General features: G+C 41.9%; 2 protein-coding genes across 6 annotated transcripts in view; one reads left to right on the top strand and one right to left on the bottom strand.

Moving 5' to 3' along the window:
- The window catches only part of NDST2 (N-deacetylase and N-sulfotransferase 2), a 70,440-nt gene extending 59,854 nt beyond the window's left edge, over nucleotides 1-10,586 (top strand). Inside the window, exons 7-14 of the mRNA XM_063307632.1 lie at nucleotides 253-435; nucleotides 2,439-2,535; nucleotides 3,355-3,478; nucleotides 4,104-4,278; nucleotides 4,392-4,562; nucleotides 5,926-6,035; nucleotides 8,860-8,962; nucleotides 9,074-10,586. Coding sequence (XP_063163702.1) covers nucleotides 253-435; nucleotides 2,439-2,535; nucleotides 3,355-3,478; nucleotides 4,104-4,278; nucleotides 4,392-4,562; nucleotides 5,926-6,035; nucleotides 8,860-8,962; nucleotides 9,074-9,199 — 1,089 coding nt within the window. The 3' untranslated portion in view covers nucleotides 9,200-10,586. The remainder of the gene's footprint in view (nucleotides 1-252; nucleotides 436-2,438; nucleotides 2,536-3,354; nucleotides 3,479-4,103; nucleotides 4,279-4,391; nucleotides 4,563-5,925; nucleotides 6,036-8,859; nucleotides 8,963-9,073) is intronic.
- The window catches only part of ZSWIM8 (zinc finger SWIM-type containing 8), a 746,829-nt gene that overhangs the window by 652,715 nt on the left and 75,382 nt on the right, over nucleotides 1-18,732 (bottom strand). For 3 of the 5 annotated variants that reach the window (XM_063307635.1, XM_063307638.1, XM_063307639.1), the window contains one exon: nucleotides 17,963-18,368. In XM_063307635.1, coding sequence (XP_063163705.1) covers nucleotides 18,165-18,368 — 204 coding nt within the window. In that variant the 3' untranslated portion in view covers nucleotides 17,963-18,164. The remainder of the gene's footprint in view (nucleotides 1-17,962; nucleotides 18,369-18,732) is intronic. The other 2 variants (XM_063307636.1, XM_063307637.1) reach the window with 2 other exon arrangements.

Raw genomic sequence — 18,732 nt, 5'->3', positions numbered from 1 at the left:
GTAAATGTCAAGGATAAACAAATGAAATAACAAAACCTATAGGATCTTAGACAATCTATACTTTGGAACTGTGCATTTGAATTAATAATGTTTTGTCTTTTTTCACAAAAGGGAAACTGTTGAGAAAATACGAGATATGCGTGATGGTGCATATAAACAAACTACTGAACACCGCAGAAAGCAAACAGTAGGACCCAAGTGCATTAATTTGTTGGTACTAATAAAAGCTTCCATTTCCTTCCTTATTTGTAGATCAGTATCTTCATGACCCACTTGTCCAATTACGGCAATGACCGGCTGGGGCTCTACACTTTTGAAAGCCTTGTCAAATTTGTGCAGTGCTGGACCAATCTCCGTCTTCAGACTTTGCCTCCCATCCAGTTGGCCAAAAAGTATTTTGAAATATTTTCAGAGGAAAAGAACCCACTATGGCAGGTGCGAAAGCATGTTGGGGACCATTTTCCAACAACGTCTAAGACAAGTTCCCATTGATCAGACTTCAGCTGAAGATCTTGATCTAACCTTAAAACAAAAATAGAAACTTCTGAGTTGAATGTATCTCAATTATTTGCTGCAGGAGAGAGGTTCAGTTATCCTATTGGTTCCTTTGGAATTAATGGAGAGTACAGAAAGTCATGGTTCTAAAGGTTGTTTCTGGACATAGAAAATGTTTTGAGAGAAGCTGGCTTTTTTAATTGACTCTGATTCCATTTTTAGCATGTACTTTCTTGCCTTTAGAGGAGCTATTTAGAGTATTTATTTTCTTCTGTTCTTTTCATTTACATACTACATTCAGACCCATAGCATATACATAATATATACAGACCCTTTTCAACTTGCTTTTCTATCAATTTCCCCTCTTCATTTTATGCTTCATTCCAAATCTCTAAAATAACAAACATAAAGTTTAAAAGCACGGGAGCCAAGATGGGTCATTGCAGTATCCAACACAATTTTTCAGAGGTAGAGTGGCAGGTCCTCCAGCACTGTTTTCAGTCATTGTTGTCCAGATGGGCAATCTAGCCCCACACCCCAAGTCAGGCTGTCATTTTGAAAAGAAAACAAGCTCCATGATATTCATAAGTAGGTCTCAGGGCTGTGGAGTTGGAAACTGCTGTGACAATCATAAGGGACAGCTCTCTTTTCCAGAGATAAGCCATTGCTTTGCTAAGCAAGTTTTTAATGACAAAAACTCAACAAAGTCATTCTGAAAACCAATAGGCTAGAGAAGAGGTACTCCTGATTGGCAGCCTCATCACATATTTGACCTTCCTCTTAGCCAGAAAAATAACCTGAAAACCAGTTTTTGTTTTTCCTCATGTACCAGTCCAGGTTATACATTAACTTGTAATATATCATGCCACCTGGATCAGTCCTTGAAAGCGGAATGTGGAGATGTTTATTAGCATCCCTATTCAGCTATCTTAAGAAATGCAGTTGGAGAGTCCATGTGGGTGGGCAGTATTTCAATGAAGTTGAGCTGTTTTGTCCCTAGAAAGTATCTCTGATAATATGCAGTTAAACAGATAATGAAGGAATTGAAGTCTTTGAATTCCCATAACCTGGCTGTAAAAGTATGCTATGCTAAGAATCCAGCTAGACAAACCTTGAGTGAAGATAATTTCACCTGCCTTGGTTTTTTCAAATTCCTGCAATACTACCACTGCACCCCATCTCCCCCCAAATCACAGAATCATAGAATATAAGGGAGATCATCTAGCAGGAATCCAGTAGTAAAATATCCCATACAGATGGCTATCGAGATGGATAGATTGTCCATTGTTGAACAACTCTTACAATTTCCTGTTGTTCAACCAAAATCTATCTCCTTGTAACTGAACCCCATCATTTCTTATTCTGTCTTATGGAACAACTCTGAACAGATCTGCTCTGCAGTGATCAGGCGTCCTTGTAGTCTTCAGTCTTCCAGACTAAAGATGCCCACACCACCAACTGTTCCTCATAACTTTTTTTTTCCAGGCCCTTTATCATCTTGGTGGCTTCCCTCTGACCATGCTCCAGTGTCAGTGTCCTTCCTAAAATGTGCTGCCCAGAACCAAACACATGCTAGGATAATGTGACCAATGAAGAATAGATTGAACAATTACTTCTCTTGAATTTCCTTTTGTTAGGAAAAGAGAGCACAAACAAGCAAACAAAATTTCAAGAGAAGTGCAGATTTTAAAATACGAACTTTTCAAAAAGACTTTGTTTTGATACATTAAACGTTTTCATAAAATTATGAAAAAAGAATGTGTTGTAATTAAACAGCTTTGCTCCAAGGCTCAATGTTCTTGTAGATCATCCAGTATCACATTGTAGGAGTATGTTCTCAGTGGCAGAGTTTAGGTTGGGGATCTTCTCATAGAACTCACCTAATGCATACGAAATCATATATTCCCCACATGGTCTCATACGGGATGTATTTCTTGACATAGAACCCTTGTGATGACAAGCGGCATAAGGATATCTGGTCAAAAGAGAAGACGTGTGACCGGCTTCCCAAGTTTCTTATTATTGGACCTCAAAAAACTGGTAACGTTTATCCCCAATGGCATTTTTTGTCTTGTCAAACAATTTGACGTTTGTATAATGCATTGTGAGTCTCCATTTTGTGATTTCATTCTTCCTTTGTTAGCATAATACCCATTAAAGCGAAAATAGAAAAGTTTTGGCCCCTTGAATGTCACCAAACTCTGCCTTCTCACGTCTCTCACTTGTTGGCCATGTAGACTGGGGCACTTGGTAATTCTAATTCAGCAGCCCCAGGAGAGTCACCGTTCCCCCACTGATGTAATATTTAAGGAGGATTTTGCTGTATAGGAAAGGTAGTTAGTATGGGGAGGCAATTCTAAGTTGTGATTCCCCCATCCTTCCAGACTCATCACACTAAGATAGGATATGTAATGCTAATTAATAAACTTGGACATTAATCCATGTGCTTATTGTGGTAGCAGCATTGTGAAGATACCATGCTAACAAATGCTAAAGATAAGGTAAAAATCCAATAGTCCTGGCCAAAACAACTGAATTATTTTCTGGAACCCCTAGAGATTCTGGCCTCAAAATTACCGTACTGAAATTTGGCAACAAATTATTGCATAATGATGGTGAGACTTCCCATCAATTTTCAGCAATAAGCTAAGAAACACACATAGACACAATTTCTTAATAAGAATTACCAGTCTGATGTTGTAGGAAGTTTAAACTGGAAACCGGCATTCTTCACCAGCTTGAGTATATTAGATAAGTGAAAAGAAGTATCTGGAGCCCGCAGATATTTCAGCTGTTTTTATTTGCAGAGTAAAACCAACATCATCCTTGATTTGTTTTGTTCTTATTTCTCTGTTGCAGGAACAACTGCTGTGCATTTCTTTCTCTCCATGCACCCAGCTGTTACTAGCAATTTCCCAAGCCCATCCACCTATGAAGAGATCCAGTTCTTTAATGGACCCAACTATCATAAAGGAATTGATTGGTACGTGCTGGGGTTCCTACTGAAGTGCCTTGGAGCGCCTTGGATGTTCCAACCCTGCATGATTCTCCCTGGCCCTGGCAGCCTACGCTTGTTTCGGAGTGTATTATCAACTTTTTAAAGAATCTTAATTTCAAATGTTATATAACATTGCTAAGCCCTAAATAATCTAAGGCTGCCTTTTTGGCCACCCATTTCCATTCATCATTATATAAAGCAGTGACTAGATTGGCCAAGGCAGTCTTCAGAGGGGATAGTGTTTGTCTCACTGCAGTTCCCCGTGAGACAGACTCGTTTCATCCCAGGTTGAATCAGGACTTTGTGTATCCAGCACGAGGGAGGGCAGAGACTCTGGCCAGTATAATGCAAATGTTCTTGTGTCTTCTGTGCCACACTGGAACCAGATGTCCACAAAAGAGCATCACTCCCTGCAGGTGCATTGAATTTGAGAATCCCAGTTCTGTCATAGGTTCTTAAACGTCCTTCTCTTCATTCATCCCTGACTCTGTCACTGCCTGCAAGCTTCCTGTGTACACTAAGATACCAGGAATTGCTAAATTCTAGTTAAATCCATCCCCATCATTATAATTCCCTTTTTTTTTTTTTCCTGATGTGCTCAACTTGACAGGTACATGGAATTCTTCCCCATCCCTTCTAATGCCAGCACAGACTTCATGTTTGAGAAAAGTGCCAATTATTTTGACACTGAGGTGGTCCCCAAGCGAAGTGCAGCTCTTCTTCCACAGGCCAAAATCATTGCTGTCCTTATCAATCCTGCTGACCGAGCCTACTCTTGGTATCAGGTAACTCGGAAATGCTGGACTACATAGGTGGAATTTTGTATATTGGCTGCCTTTTAAATTGGGAAAAGCAGAGTTCTTGCTCTTAATTCACTGTTCTCCTCACGTACTTGCAGCACCAACGTGCTCACAATGACCCTGTGGCACTTAACTACACCTTTTACCAGACCATCTCTGCCGGACCCCAAGCCCCTCAAGAGCTACACAATCTACAGAATCGCTGTCTGAATCCTGGATTATATTCGAAACACCTGGAGAGATGGTTGATGTATTTTCCATCAGGGCAGGTACAGCGACTTTTTTTTTCAAGATCTAACTTACATTTGAAGGCATTAAGTCAACCCTGAAACTGATACTGAGAAACCTTTTCAAAATGTATTAACTTTCATTTGCACAAGCAAACCAGGATTTTGCAGGTCTCTCTCACACACAAAATATTAAAGAGAAATAAAAACTACTAAGATAATATATTATTAAAAACGTGTTGACTTTCCAGACTCTAGAGGTGAGTGTAGTTCCAGAGTGGAAAGAAACCCTAAAGCAGCAGAGTTTCTTGAACTTTGGGGCTTCGTCATTAATCCCTTGGTTATAGAAGATGCTGTACTACAGCCTGCCACCTGTAGTCACTGTGTATATGATAAAGCTACTCCCTCAACCACCTCCTTCAAGGAGAGAAAAAGAACAGGAAGTATGACAACTAGATGTAATTAGGGAATGCCAGCTGCATCATGTTGGTCCTTTCTTCAGGAGAAATCACTGAAGTGATGTGTGGGGATCATGCAGCAGAAATGCCCTACAGAGTATTTCTCTAGTGAGAGTTTGTGTATATGCCGCTGAGATAACACTGTCAACCCTTTTGAACCATCCGTAATCCTGAAGCACTGAAAGCTGTAACGTGATCAGAACTTTATTTAAGTCCTGTTAAAACATATATAGTCATTTATTAAACAAAGAACTCTCAGAACAGTGCACTCTGCCATGTCTTTACTGAACACATTGAGCCAAATTAATTTTTCTTTTGGAAAAAACCTGTGAAGGCCTACAATAAACGGTTCTCCAAAAGGGATCAGTTGAGCTGGCTAGTCCAGTCAGTGAGACTACAGTCACTGGGGCATTTGAGGGACCCTCCCCTATAAAAAAATACACTCACATTCTCTTCATGATGCAGGTTTGTGAAAGGGAATCATCTCCCAGTCCAGAGAGACATGCATGGACTTCCAAAGCAGCCTTCATGTCAATCCTCATGAAGCTGGAAAGAGCTCTAAAATCATTGTGGAATGACCTGCCAGGAGCAGTTCATGCATGGCAGCCTGAGAACAGTGTGTTGAAGCAGTTCAGTAAAGAGCCCAGACACCTTCAGGCTAGCATGCAAGGTGGATCAACAGGTACTGCCATTACCCCTAAAGGAACTTTACAAAACCTAAAGCTTCACATCCTTTTTCAACAAAGACAGCGAATATCGGCTCACTGGGTTCAATAAAGACCCAACACAGGACCCTGCTTGGGGGTTGTTTGTCAAACCTGAATCTCTTTATCTACAAATAGGACATAGGTGTAGGTCATAGTCTGGCAGGATTAAAGGTTTCTTTCATAGATGCAAGGGTTGGTTAGATTTACCCTGAACCTTTTGCCATTCCACCTCCTATTTAGATTCTGATTGTCGATGGACAGGAGCTCCGACATAGCCCCTCTTCCGTCATGGACAACATTCAAAGGTTTCTGGGAGTTACACCACTGTTCAACTTCACACAAGCACTAAAGTAAGGATTCTCTGTCTGTACGCGTGCACTTTCATCTTTAAACCTTTGCAAAGAAGTATAAATTTGTGTGACAGCTGTTTAGAAGCTAATTTCCCTGTATGGCCTGATTCAGACACAGTACTTCCAGACCAACAAAGCATTGTTTGTTGAAATGAGGATATGGTCAGGCAGTCCATCCCCTTTCTTTCTCTAGCTTCAAAGAATTTCTGGTTTGTTATATCACTGCTTCCCATTCCGCATATAATGGGAAACAGAGGAGATGAAGCTTGTTAATTGTTCCCACTTCAGCCAGTCTTGGTTTGTTTGCCAAGGCGTGGCAGGGTAGACAGCTTGCTGCCCTCTTTATAATCCCATCAAAGCACATTCAATGGCATGGGATTGTGGAGTGGCAGTCAAATAATATCTGAGCTTGTTGCCTACTTCTGGGGATTCTTTACGTCTGAATCAGGCTTCGGTTTGTAATTAAAGGGGACATATCAAATAAAAATAATCATCCCTGTGATGTCTTGAAAGACAAATTTTGTATTCAGTCTAATTTCAGTAAGTATCTACATACAGTAAGCCAAGAGCAGGCTATCTCTCAGGGCCAGTGGACGTACTGAGAATTTTGAAAGGGTGTTGTAGAGATGCTGTCAAAACAGCTGCCTTGGAGGACTTGCCTAGATAGCAAATGGTTGGCATGGGGTTGGAAGAAGGGCCAGGCATAAAAAAATGCCTTACCAGAAAACAGAGAGATTCCAGCCCTTTAGTTTGCAGCCAAGTTAATTCCCACTGATTTTAATTCAAAGAATAAACAAAAGTCAGGTCAGACAGAGCAGGGAGACTAGTCTGCACCAAGAAAGATGTCGGTAGATACAAGCAACCCACCCCGATGCACCTCTTGCTAGCATTAATCTGGATTTATGTATTGCTGCCCTTTGTTATGTTCTAGGCTGCTGACACCACTTTTGTTCGCCTTTCCTGCTGCTTTTGTTCATCTGTGGGTTGCTCTTAGGAGTTTACTGTAGTTGTATTGCTGTTTTAATGGGTTTACTTTTATTTGAGCTGCCATGAATATGACAACAAGACAAAAAGACAGCATAAATTAATTTCAGTAAGTAAACTGTACCACAGACCTAGAGCCTGATAGGGAATCCTGTGGAGGAGCCAGGAGTTGGGCTGCACAGGCAGGGCTAAAGTTATATCTCACAGAGCTTCCTGTGGAAGGGAATGCCTCAGTCCACATCCCAGTCCTGCCTTGTTCTGGAGACCATGCAAGCTCATCAGCTCTGCCAAGGACTCCCTCAGCCTAGCGAACTTCCATTTTTCCTGGGTTTTTTTTCCTTATTTTTCTCCTTCTCTCTTACCTCTTCCTTCCCCAAAGTTCAGGGCTATGTATAAGATGACAAGCAAGCTCATGGACAACAACTGGTGATGCCTGACAGCCAGAGCAAGGGCAGGGGACATCCTCCAGCGGCACATCAGTGCCCTTGCTTGTCTCCCAATGCTGTCCTTGGGAGATTCTTGTTAAGGCCACAGCTGCAAACTTTAGGGGCACATGGAGCTCCCCAGCCAGGTTTATCTGTTGGGGGCAGCTGGGAGGGGGGTTCTACTCCCCTTCCTCCTTCTACTGCTTCTTCCAAAGAGGCCTTCTCTCCAGAGCTCTACTTCAAGAGTCAAAGCCTGGGCCACCATCACAGAAGAAACAGCTAGGCCTCCGAGCAAAGGAGGAACACCCAGCCTTCTCCTTCTAGTTCATGCAGGTCACCTCTCTTCAGGATTAGCCACATAAGGAGGAGGGGGAGTTGTCTCTAGGTGAAGAGGAAGACCAACAGCCAATTCCTGAATGTCTTCCAAAAAGCAAATTTCACACAGTTGCACAGGAAAGTCTACAAGACTCTAGATCTGAAGGAACTAGAATCCCCATCACTTAGGTCTATAATCAGCCTGCAGGCAACAAAGGTAATTCCTACAATGTCTTCAGTCCTCAGGTCCTTCAAGTCTTGGGGGGAGAGCTGGGTGCATGGAGGGGTAGTGTTCTCCTGGCCTCCACATCTTTGCCTTCCTACTAGCAGCCCAAGACCCCTGGTCTCTGGAGCGTTAGTGAATAAAGATGAGGAGGATACCAGAGGACTGGAAAATGGAGATTCCCCATTGCCCAGTTCCCAAGGCAACAGCCGAGCCAGAAGGGCCTCTCTTCCTGTACCTGTCTTTGCTAGGGGCCCCAGTCCTATGGGCAAGAAAACTGTCCCAACTCATCCCCCCAATACATAGGGAGCTCAAGCAGGGCATGAACAAGCTAACCAAGTCTGCCAGCGTGAATAGTAATGAGTTCTTAGCCAGAGACTTGGTGGCTAACAAGGCTACTAAGAGACAACTGGAATATGGATCCTGTCAAATTGGTTCTTATATTGGAACCATCCAGAGGCTGGCAGGCTATTCTGAGAGGCCCTACATGATGTGCTAATTGAGGACAAAAAAAAATCCTGTCCCTAGCCAACAAAAATCCAAAGCATCAGTAGTAGGACACCAGGCTATACTACCAGACTCAGAGCAGGTCCTTGGCCCACAAGGGACAAGAATTATCCAGAGGGAGGCGGAGGCAGACTGAAAGAGCCAGCTTGAAATGTAGGAGATTAGTTGTGTTTTATTTTACTTTCTACAATGTAAAGCTGGTAATGGCTTTTTTTTCTGAGAGATAGCAAATCATTGCCCAAATAGATCATTTCTAGGCACTGAAAGAATGAGGAAATTATACTGAGAAGGTATTCAGTTAACCTTCATATCAATCTAGATTAAAGCACACATGTATGAAGGAACTGTATAAAGTAAGCTCCCCTTTCAGGTATGACGATGCAAAGGGATTTTGGTGTCAGCTGCTTGATGGAGGAAAGACTAAATGCCTGGGGAAGAGTAAAGGAAGAAAATATCCAGACATGGATTCCTCGGTAAGCTGCATGGATCTCACATATGTACAGTATGTCTGTTATAACTGAGAGAAAAAAAGAGATGCCAGTGGTCTTTCATTAAAATGTTCTCTCTTTTTGGAACCACTGCAGTCCCGCATGTTCCTGGCAGACTTCTACCATGAGCACAATGTTGAATTATCCAAGTTGCTGAACACGCTCAGGCAGCCCCTTCCCACATGGCTCAGAGAGGAGCTGCAGAACTCAAGCTGGAGCTGAAATCCAGATCTCCAGGACCAAGACTGCCAAACATATTCAAGTGGGAACCCTTGAGAAGAACACGCATGTGCGCACACATACACACCACTGCCAACTTTTCTTGAGTCAACCAGAGGAGGGAGGAGGAAGTGTGCTGTCTGAGGGTCAGCCATGCACCTTCAACTATTTATGGTTTGATGCAGCTGAGAGACATCTTCAGACCATAATTGCACAAGATACTGTGTGATACTTGCCCACTGTTCCCAAATTCTATGGTAACTAACATAGGAATGTGTGTAGCCTGTAATTCCCAGATGCAAGGAAGCCGAAAGTAGCATCTCTAAGGAGCAAAAGCATGCAAATGTGTAGGCTACTGTGACATTTCTTGTTAATGTCCAAAATGCTCAGGAAGCTAGCAAGTGAATGTCTTACTATTTGTGACTGCTCTCTTACATAGTTCTTAGGGTGGTGTTTCCAAAGTTCTTAGTAATAGACAGCAAATTGCATTTCCTTAATTACATTTTAGTTATTTCATTATTTCTATCCCAGGGGCCAAGGAGGCAAAATGGGTGACGTCACTAGAATGGTACAGACATTCTCAGATAGAAAGTGATTTGTGGCAAGTAAAAGATGGAGAGAAATCTGATGTGCTCTATTCAAGAACTGCAACAATCTTATCTTCCAGCTGGGATGAAAAGTAGTCCTCTGATGCCCGTTGCATGGATTTCTCTTCTGCATTTAGCTGTTAGTGGTCCCCTTTCATTCCTTTTCTGAGCAGAGTGAGGAAGTGATTGAGATGGAATAGAATTGGTTCAAAATTTCTCATTTTGCCTCAAGTGAGTCTCCATTTTCCTTATGGAATCTATTCCTATCCTATTCCTCCTCCTTGCAACCACTATCTCTTTGAGTATAAAGCAGATTCTTGCCCATCTCTCAAACATGCCTTATGTACAGTGGTCTAGCAACTACCCAAGACAACCAGTACCGAGCTCACTGGAAAAATGCAGCTGTTGACTTAGGGAGACATCTTGGGGCAACATCTGTAACTCAGTGTGTTCATTGAACCAGGGAGGAAAGTGATTTCAGCCAAGCTTTCGCATTGAGCCTTAGTTATTGTGCATTTTTAATTGTGAATTTGCCATTGTCTGAAAATATATAATACAGACTTTATAATATTTCATTCAATGTGTGCCCAAGCAGCGGGAAATGTTCTGTAACCAAAAATGTAACCCACCAACCTAAAACCCTGTGGCTGAAGAAAGAAGCGAGTGCTGTCTTCCTGCACTGGATTCATGTATATTGTCATTCACATTGAATGATACGAATAAATTCTTGGCTCTTGCAGCTGAGCACAATGTCTAAATAAAAATTAGACATAGCATTTGGATTCAATAAACAAACTACTTTATTTCTTGTGGGTTGTAGATTTTCAAGTTGTGCTAACCTTTTTCCTGACTGAATAGCTGTCAGCTCTGATTATATATGCAACAACAGAGATCGCTCTGCACTGGATTATAAAAACCTGGCTTAGTTACTAAAATGAAAATGGAAATTAAGGCTAGATAATTACAAAAAGAATCAGATCAGTAACAACAAAGAAACTCTTCTGGAGGGAAGGCATGAGGCTAATTGGAAGTGGCAGCCATTTTAAGATATTTAAGCCTGACTGGGATCTGCCAAGAGATCCAAAGCTTAACCACCTACAGTGCTGCCTATGTGAATTTGAAGAGAAGAAACCTCTGGGCCAGGAATGATTAGTGGAAGGAACTGGATGAATCCAGGGGTCAAGGTAAGATAAGACCTGCAAGATCAGATTAAAAAGCACTTCTCATTCAGCATCCTGTTTGCTAAACTGGTCAGCCAGATACTCAGTGGAAACCAAAGCCCACCAGCGGTACAAGAGGGCTGCTGTCTTGCATTATTTTCCACGTTAGTTTCCTTAAGAAGCAAAATATAGCCCTATCCTCTAATTTGCCTTCTACAATGGTTGAAGGTCAAGGACACAGATGCGGAAAGATAACAAACATACTCAGCTCAAATCCACAGAAATTCCAGGAGAAAAATTGGGTGTAAAACTAATTGCAAGAGAGACCAAGTCCATACTGTGGTGGTCCAGCACTTAGGGTCACAGACATGTGCTTTGAAGCACATCAACATCACACTTGTCTCACTGCGGTCCCTTAAACCATGTGAGTCTTTTCCTGCGATTGGGCTACAGCTGTGAAAGGCAGCTGAGCAATTCTGGGAAAAGGAATGGCTGCTTGAAGGAGCTGCATGCCCTGATGCCTTTTTGCTGTCCAAAGCACCGCACAGCTCTGTCAAAGGAATTAAGGATGACAGTTCCAGAATGGTTAGTATAAAAGTTATTTGGAATGTCCTAGTCGAAGGTCAAGGATAACCGCACGTGGTGATTACCACAAAGATAAATGGTTTTTATTTAATATTAATTTTGTAGAAACAATGGGGTGGGAGTTTGTAATCCATGCTAGACAGCTTCTACCATGGATATTTTGCAGCAGCTAATCATAACCTATATGCAAAGAAACATAGATTTAGGGTTGGAAGAGGCCATTTAGGTGGTATGAGTCCAACCCCACCTAATTTCTAGATTCCATTGTTGAGCTGCTTTTAGGAAGGTTTTGCCATCACTCAACCAGAAACTGATTTGGAACTTGACTTGCACTTAAAAGTGACAGGGATTGCAGCCTTCTTTTGCACACACTTCAGATACCCAAAGAAAGTGCTGACGTGGCCTTCCAATTTCATTTCCTTATTCATGGAAAAAGCAGCTGCATTCAGACGTACACAAATTCTACGTCTGGAAAACAGGTTTTTGCAATGGGGATAATGGGAGGGGGTGTTGTGTGAATGCAGAATAACTGAATAGTTACTGTGACAGGTGAGCAACCTATTGTTATTTGTGATCTTTGGGCATCAGACTGAGGGCAAAGAGCAAGCTTACCTGAAGGAGACTGGCAAGATGTCAGGGCAGAACTCTAGAAAGCACAGCTCTGCTCAGTGAAGCATCAGCTCCAGACCTGATGTATATCCACTCGTGCTTAATTATTATTAATGTGGCTGGATTGGACAAGAGTCACTTTGCAGATGTCCTGGAGTGGTATATTCCTTGGAAATTTGGCAGTGCCAACTGGCAGAGTGCTGGGAAAAACAAGATGCCTCCTACTATCTATCTAGACAAGTAATGAGGACAGCCAATGAGGACAGCCTGAGAAACCTTATTTTCCCATTATATAACAAGGAAACAATTTCAAGGAGTAATGGAAAGGATTGGTCCTCTTTATGTAGAAGGATAGGCTTTGCCAGATGCCCAGGTAGTGTGTGGCAGAAACTAATTCAGTACTGGATCTAAGAAAGAGAGTCCTTTTGCAAACGAACATCTGTCACAACTTATAGGACAAAAGGGTCTGAGTAATACATAACTTTATGCCAAGTTAGGTAAGAAGGATCCATTCACAAGGACCCACTGCTCAACTATCCAACATGCTGAACTCCCACTATGAGAAATGCCTTTTTCAAAGACACTTCAGAAGGCAAATGGCCATTGGCTTGAAAAGCGTTGAGTAAAGTTTTGCTAAAACTACTAAGAGGCTCCATAAGGGTGTTTTCCCAGGAACTGATGGAAACAAGTTGCAAATGCCTGCATAGATCTGTTAAATGTTGGGTGCAATAAAATAAGGAACCAAGTACTGGAACATAAAAGCCAAATATAACAGCCCAGTATAATCTTAAGGAATCAGGCAAGACTTTGCCTTCAAGAATCACTATAAATACAGTATGAGAATATGTGCAGAATTCAGTAACTGTAAAATAATGGAAGATTACCATTTAGTTGTAAAGAAATATACAGTAGAGCTCCTGGACATGGACTTTTGGACAGATATCAAGGTAGTCATTAAGTGGAGAGTGGTAACATCTGGGTGATGTTGGGTCCCTAATCTAACAGGTCTTATTATGCAGGTTAAGCCTGGAAAAGCCCAAGGCAGTGATTTGATCACTGCTGTAGTCCCATATGGAATGGTGGACCCCTGATTAGCTTCCCTGTTTACCAACATCAATCATACTGTACAGGTATCAAGGACTGGGGTTTAAGGCAACAAAAAGGGCAACCAAGAGTTGCCTAATGGCCCATAAGCTTCTTAAGCCTAATAAATTTTATGCCAAACATGCACATTAGTTGTCTACTGTAATTGGGTTAATTTAGAGCATATTTTGTCAGATGAGCAGGGAGGCTTAGAGCTGGTTATGCTCTATGCTCTTACACTGCAATCCCTGGCTGAAGAAAATATTTGTCCAAGCCAAGCTCTTTGTCACTTTTGACTTATTGACCAAACTCTGCATCACTTTTATTGACCTCAAATCTGCATTTGATTTCATTTCCAAAACAAAGCTGTAGGATTAACTTACACAATAGGCAGCTATTTCTGCTAATGCACAAACTCTACAAGAACTCCAGAGTAAGATTTGTTGTAGCATGCAGGGCCGCTATACTGAAAAATTTCCAGCTCAGAGTAAGACTGGATATATTTTGGCTCCCCTGCTGTTCAGTTTGAACATCAACCCTCTTGTGGCCAAAGAAAGTTCTTCAGAGCATCCTCCTCAAAAGCAGTCAGCAGGCATATTGCAATTGATGATGTAATGCTTCTATCATAAACACTGATTAGATCAAAATAAGCTCTATGTGCCCCTGCCACTTACTATTCCAAGGAAGCACTTGAGATCAACTATACTGAAATTAAGATCTTTTGATGTTTGCAAAGTGGCCTAAAGTGCATGCCTGGCAGCTAAATGGCTAAAAAATACAGTAATGCAAAATCTTCAAATACCTGGACATGCTTTTTCATAGCTCTACCAAATGCAGCACACACCAAAAATGCACAAAAATCAGTTTCAGCTATATAATCCTTCCACCTTGCCAGGGGGTACTGCACACCCCAGCAGCATTAAAGCTTTATCTGGCTAAGGTGTACATTCACTTATTCCTGAATAGTCAAGCCCCTTTGTTAGACTGGCAAGATATTTAAATCAAATAACTGTCCTTACATTCCAAACAGCAACAGAGTATCTTAACATCCTTCCAACAGCTGTGCTCAAGAGAAAATACAAAAAAATAGCTTACAAGCTAAGAAGGGGCCCTTGTGGAGAAGTTGCTGTTGAATCCATAGCTCAAGTCCTGTTCCCCAGAGACACAAGGACACAGGACACGGGGGCCTGCTTTGTGACTCCCTAGCTGACAAAGTACCCAGCAATTCTGATTTATTTCATGTAGTTACTTTTATTAGACAAGTGCAATTTTATTTCCTTGAATGTGGCTTTATTTTTTTACCGTCTGTAAAACAACATGCACTAATTGCTTCAATGACTTAGTTTTAATTCTAAGGGGTTTATTTGAAATAGAAATGGTTCAGTTAATTACAGTACTCTGTTAACTTGCAGAGCTCTGGCCAGTGACTGTAATACAAACTCCTCCTCCTCCTTCCTAAGGTGACAAATTTTGCCCCATTCCTCAGACTCCCCAGGAAAAGTCTTGAGGTGGGGAGTCATCAGCAGCTCTTTCCTGCTACATGCAGGAGATCCACAAGCCCAGTTAAGGGGGTCCCAAGGAGGCCCTATAATATGTCAGAGATCTTCAGAGATTTGCCTCACTTATATCTACTTTAATGGTGTTATAAACCTTCAGAAGAATTATAGCCTGAACAAGGACCATGTAGGGAAGAGAGGAAAGAGCAATGTGGGACAAGACCTCATTCAAGAAGGATCTATTGCTATGAAGTGTAACCATCCCTATCCTGACTTCTAGACTCACTCAAATCAAGAAGCTGATGTTGGTCAAGACTAATCCTGAAATGAGATCACCATGGAGCCACATCAACCCATTCACCCACCATGCAATGTCTGGCCTCCAGCCTTCCTGGCAGCCCCATGTGCTGCTTACTCTGCTGTACCAGCCCACCCTTGCTTCTTGCCCTTCCATTTCATTCCTTTTTCACTCTTTCCAAGCCAGAGGGGGCACCCTTCACCTCCCCTTTTTCTCTGCACAGAGAAACTCCCAGGCAAACCCCACTGAAGTCCCAGTACCACAAGCCCTTCAAGGGGCGAGGAAATTAACATCTTTACAGTGCCATTTATTGTATGTAATTTTTTCAAAACCCGAAAAAGTTGGTAGGGGAGATTTTTTTTTAATATAAGGCACTCTTGTAGAAATAGAAGCTTTTGTGGGGCTGTTGTGGGGAAATAAACTATTATACGATTTACTTTGACATCCATAACTCTGCCTGCTTTTGCAGCGCGCATCAGCTCAAGACAAATGTGACCTCCCAATTTGCAAAGACTAAATTCCCCAGAGCAGTGGCAGGTCTGTAACATTTAAGGGTAATACAGAGGCCCTCTGCTGTGACATGCCTCCTGCTTCTATGCGGTGTCATAGAAACCAAGATACAAAGACACCTACCAACCAAAAGCAAATCTTCAAAACTCGTGAAAACTCTCTTGGCCCACAAACATCTAGATGCCCTTTTGCAGGAATTTTTAAAGGAAATAATCTGCTTCCAACAGCAGCAGCTGCCATATAGATAGAAGAGGTGGATTATGCATGTTCAAGGTCATGGAAGGGCAATTCCAGAAAACAGACTATATCTTCTAACATCTGAAAAGTGGTCCACTTTAGTGCACATTCTCCACTGGTATCTCTCAGTGCATTGCTTTTATGTCTTCATAAGGTTTTCTCACAGGAATGCTACAGTCAACAAATGCATTTGGTTGTGATCAACCTTGCATTTGCCACATTCGGAGAGCTAAACTGGTTTAATCCTCCAATTCCAGAAATCTTCCACAATTATAACTTGACATTATTTTTGTTATCTTCAATGCATTCGTTGTAGGACTTCAATCGGGGCTGCCATTAAAATAAATGGTTTAGGATCACAGGGGGCCTATCAGTGATGGGTGACATCCAAGTGGGAAGCTTAGGCAAGATTTTCGCTCTTCAGGGTAGGAGGTCAGGGCACTAAAGAAAACAAATGTGTTAAGGCTGGTAGAGAAGTTTAGTTTTTCCAAAAGTATGTATTGAAGAGAGACAATTTGCCAGTGGCTGCAAAACTGGCTGTGGGAGCCAGACAGCCGGAGCTTCTGGCCTGTCCTTCCAAAGAAAGTTTGGCTCTTTTTGCAGTCAGGCTGACATCAAACCATACAATAACTGGACTATGAAGATCTGAGATCAGATAGGGTTGTTCCAATAAAGTAGCCACATCTAAAGTCAGCCAGCAAAGGCTGACTATTGGATGACTAAAACAAATCAGAACGCCCAACCATTTGGCAGAGAGGAGATGACAGTTGAGGAAGAAACCAACAAGTTTCAGGATGCAAAGTTTATTTCCCCACTTAGTTAGTGAAAAACAGTATTAAACACTAGCATCATGTAATATAAAGAAGAATGCTGAGAATGAATCAGAGGAAGTCCGACATTACTGGCACACAACTTTTTTCAGATTGAGGGCTAAAAAGTGGGTGAGGCCGAGACAAGTTAAATTTGATTTAATTTTATTTAAATGTAAATGTAATCTATTTAATTAAATAGTTAATATTATTCCCCATATATTTAATAATTGACTAGTTCACATCAGGTAAGACACAACTATGAGGAAATTTAAGGTTAACAAAATCCACATGAGCTGGATGAAGTAAATAAATCTTGCCTTCCCCCAAACTAGGCTGAACAAGGGAAAGTGACTGGCAAAAGATTGATGTCAGGCAAAATTTGGTGTTCACAAAATGCGTAACTGGGTTACTGAATCAACTACCACCAGATGAAGTTGTGGGCATTTAATAATGTATGTGTGTCTAGCAAAAGCCGTTAACCACGACAGGTGAATGGGACCTCCAGCTTCAAGGCAATGCATGCCTGAATGTCAGTTGCTTGGGGACTAACAGCTGATGAGAATCTTCCTCTCTTTAAGACCAAGTTTCCTTACTGCTTTGCAGTGAAGGATTGTGTGGTTCAAAGGTCGCTGGGACAAGACCAAGTTTCTGTACTTTTTCAATCATTTGCAAAAATAGGTTAGAACTTACTACTCTAAGGCACTCTTAGTTCTTTGTTTTATTACATTAGCATGATGAATAGAAATATGGAGAAAGGAGTCAGTCTAAGAAAATGAGGGTTTTAATTGGGAAACTGAAACAAGGAATAAGAAACTGATTACAGGAGAGCTAACATCCCAGCCAAAGGAACATGACTGTACAACTTGGAGCCATTGTGGGTAGAGCATCCTATGCAGTCTGATGACGAGACCCTCAGATCACTATCTAAGCAGCAAAGAAATCGTACCAGCCAGTTCAGTGTGTGCCGAGGCCAGATGCTGCCAGTGGCGTCTTTGCCCATCCAAGCAGGTAAGCCGGGCTGGATGAGGGAGCTGGTTCAGGCTGAGCTTCTCTGCTGTGGCAGGAAGGAGGAAGGAATGGTGATGGAGGAACCCTGGATGTGCAGAAAGCAAACTCTGCCTCTCCTGGCCCGGTAATGGCTGAAATTTTAAGAACCATATAGAAAGTAGTATACATATTTATAAATGCCAAAATAAATATTATAAAGAAACAGGCTTGATCCTACCCCTAACATGCATGCATACACATACAGCAAGAGAGAGAGAAAGGCAGAAATGATGTTCATTTATAAAGACCTCCCTATACAGGAAAAAGACTAAAAGTGTCGACCAATGATCAGCCAGCTCCCCCCCCCTCTCTCACCACACACACACACACAAACACACACACACACACACACGTACTCCCAAAACAGTTTTCTTGTCTTCACTTGCTGGGGAGGAGAGAAAGAGGGAAGTGGAACACAGCCACAGCCACATGGACGAGGAATGTCATGGTAGAAATACATTGAATCAGTGGTTTCCAATAGCTAAAATTAAAAAGATCCCATAAAGAAGGATGCAATGGATAGGATTCTTGTCAAAACGGGGCATCAGGGTGAAAAGGTGGTCATCTCCAGAGAGACCCGTTGCCACAGATCCTTGGTCTGTTTGCTGCGTTTCAGGTTCTGAAGGATGTCATTGAACTGCATCATGCCCATCGGAGTCAGGCAGAAGGCGCTTCTGGCGCTGCGAATGGCATTCACAAAGTCATCGTAGTCCGCTGGAGTGAGATGGATCAGACGGTGGTGGATGTACTTGGGAAAACCAAGATGAAAACATGAGTGAAATACACTTTCAATTTCTGATGGAAAAGTACATTTTATATTCTATCTGAACAGTCACTTCTTTCTATGAGGAAGCTAAGAATTTCAGTGGACTTAGAGAGTTCCCTATTATGTAGATAAATGTCAAAACAGCTCAGTGGTCTACATTCCTCTTATGTAACTTTTCTCTCACCCTTAGCCAAAGAGCTCAAGGCAGCAGTCTCTCTCCCAACCATGCTCTTATTCTCATAGTTACCTTCAGTAGAAGAAGAAACAGTGAGCAATCACAAATATTAATGGGTGAACAGAAATTTAAAACTACGTCTTGGCCACCGCAGTGCAATACTCTAGCTCT

The sequence above is a fragment of the Candoia aspera genome, chromosome 6 (assembly GCF_035149785.1).
Source record: "Candoia aspera isolate rCanAsp1 chromosome 6, rCanAsp1.hap2, whole genome shotgun sequence".
Lineage (NCBI taxonomy): Eukaryota > Metazoa > Chordata > Lepidosauria > Squamata > Boidae > Candoia > Candoia aspera.
This window is presented reverse-complemented; position numbering and strand designations above follow the sequence as displayed.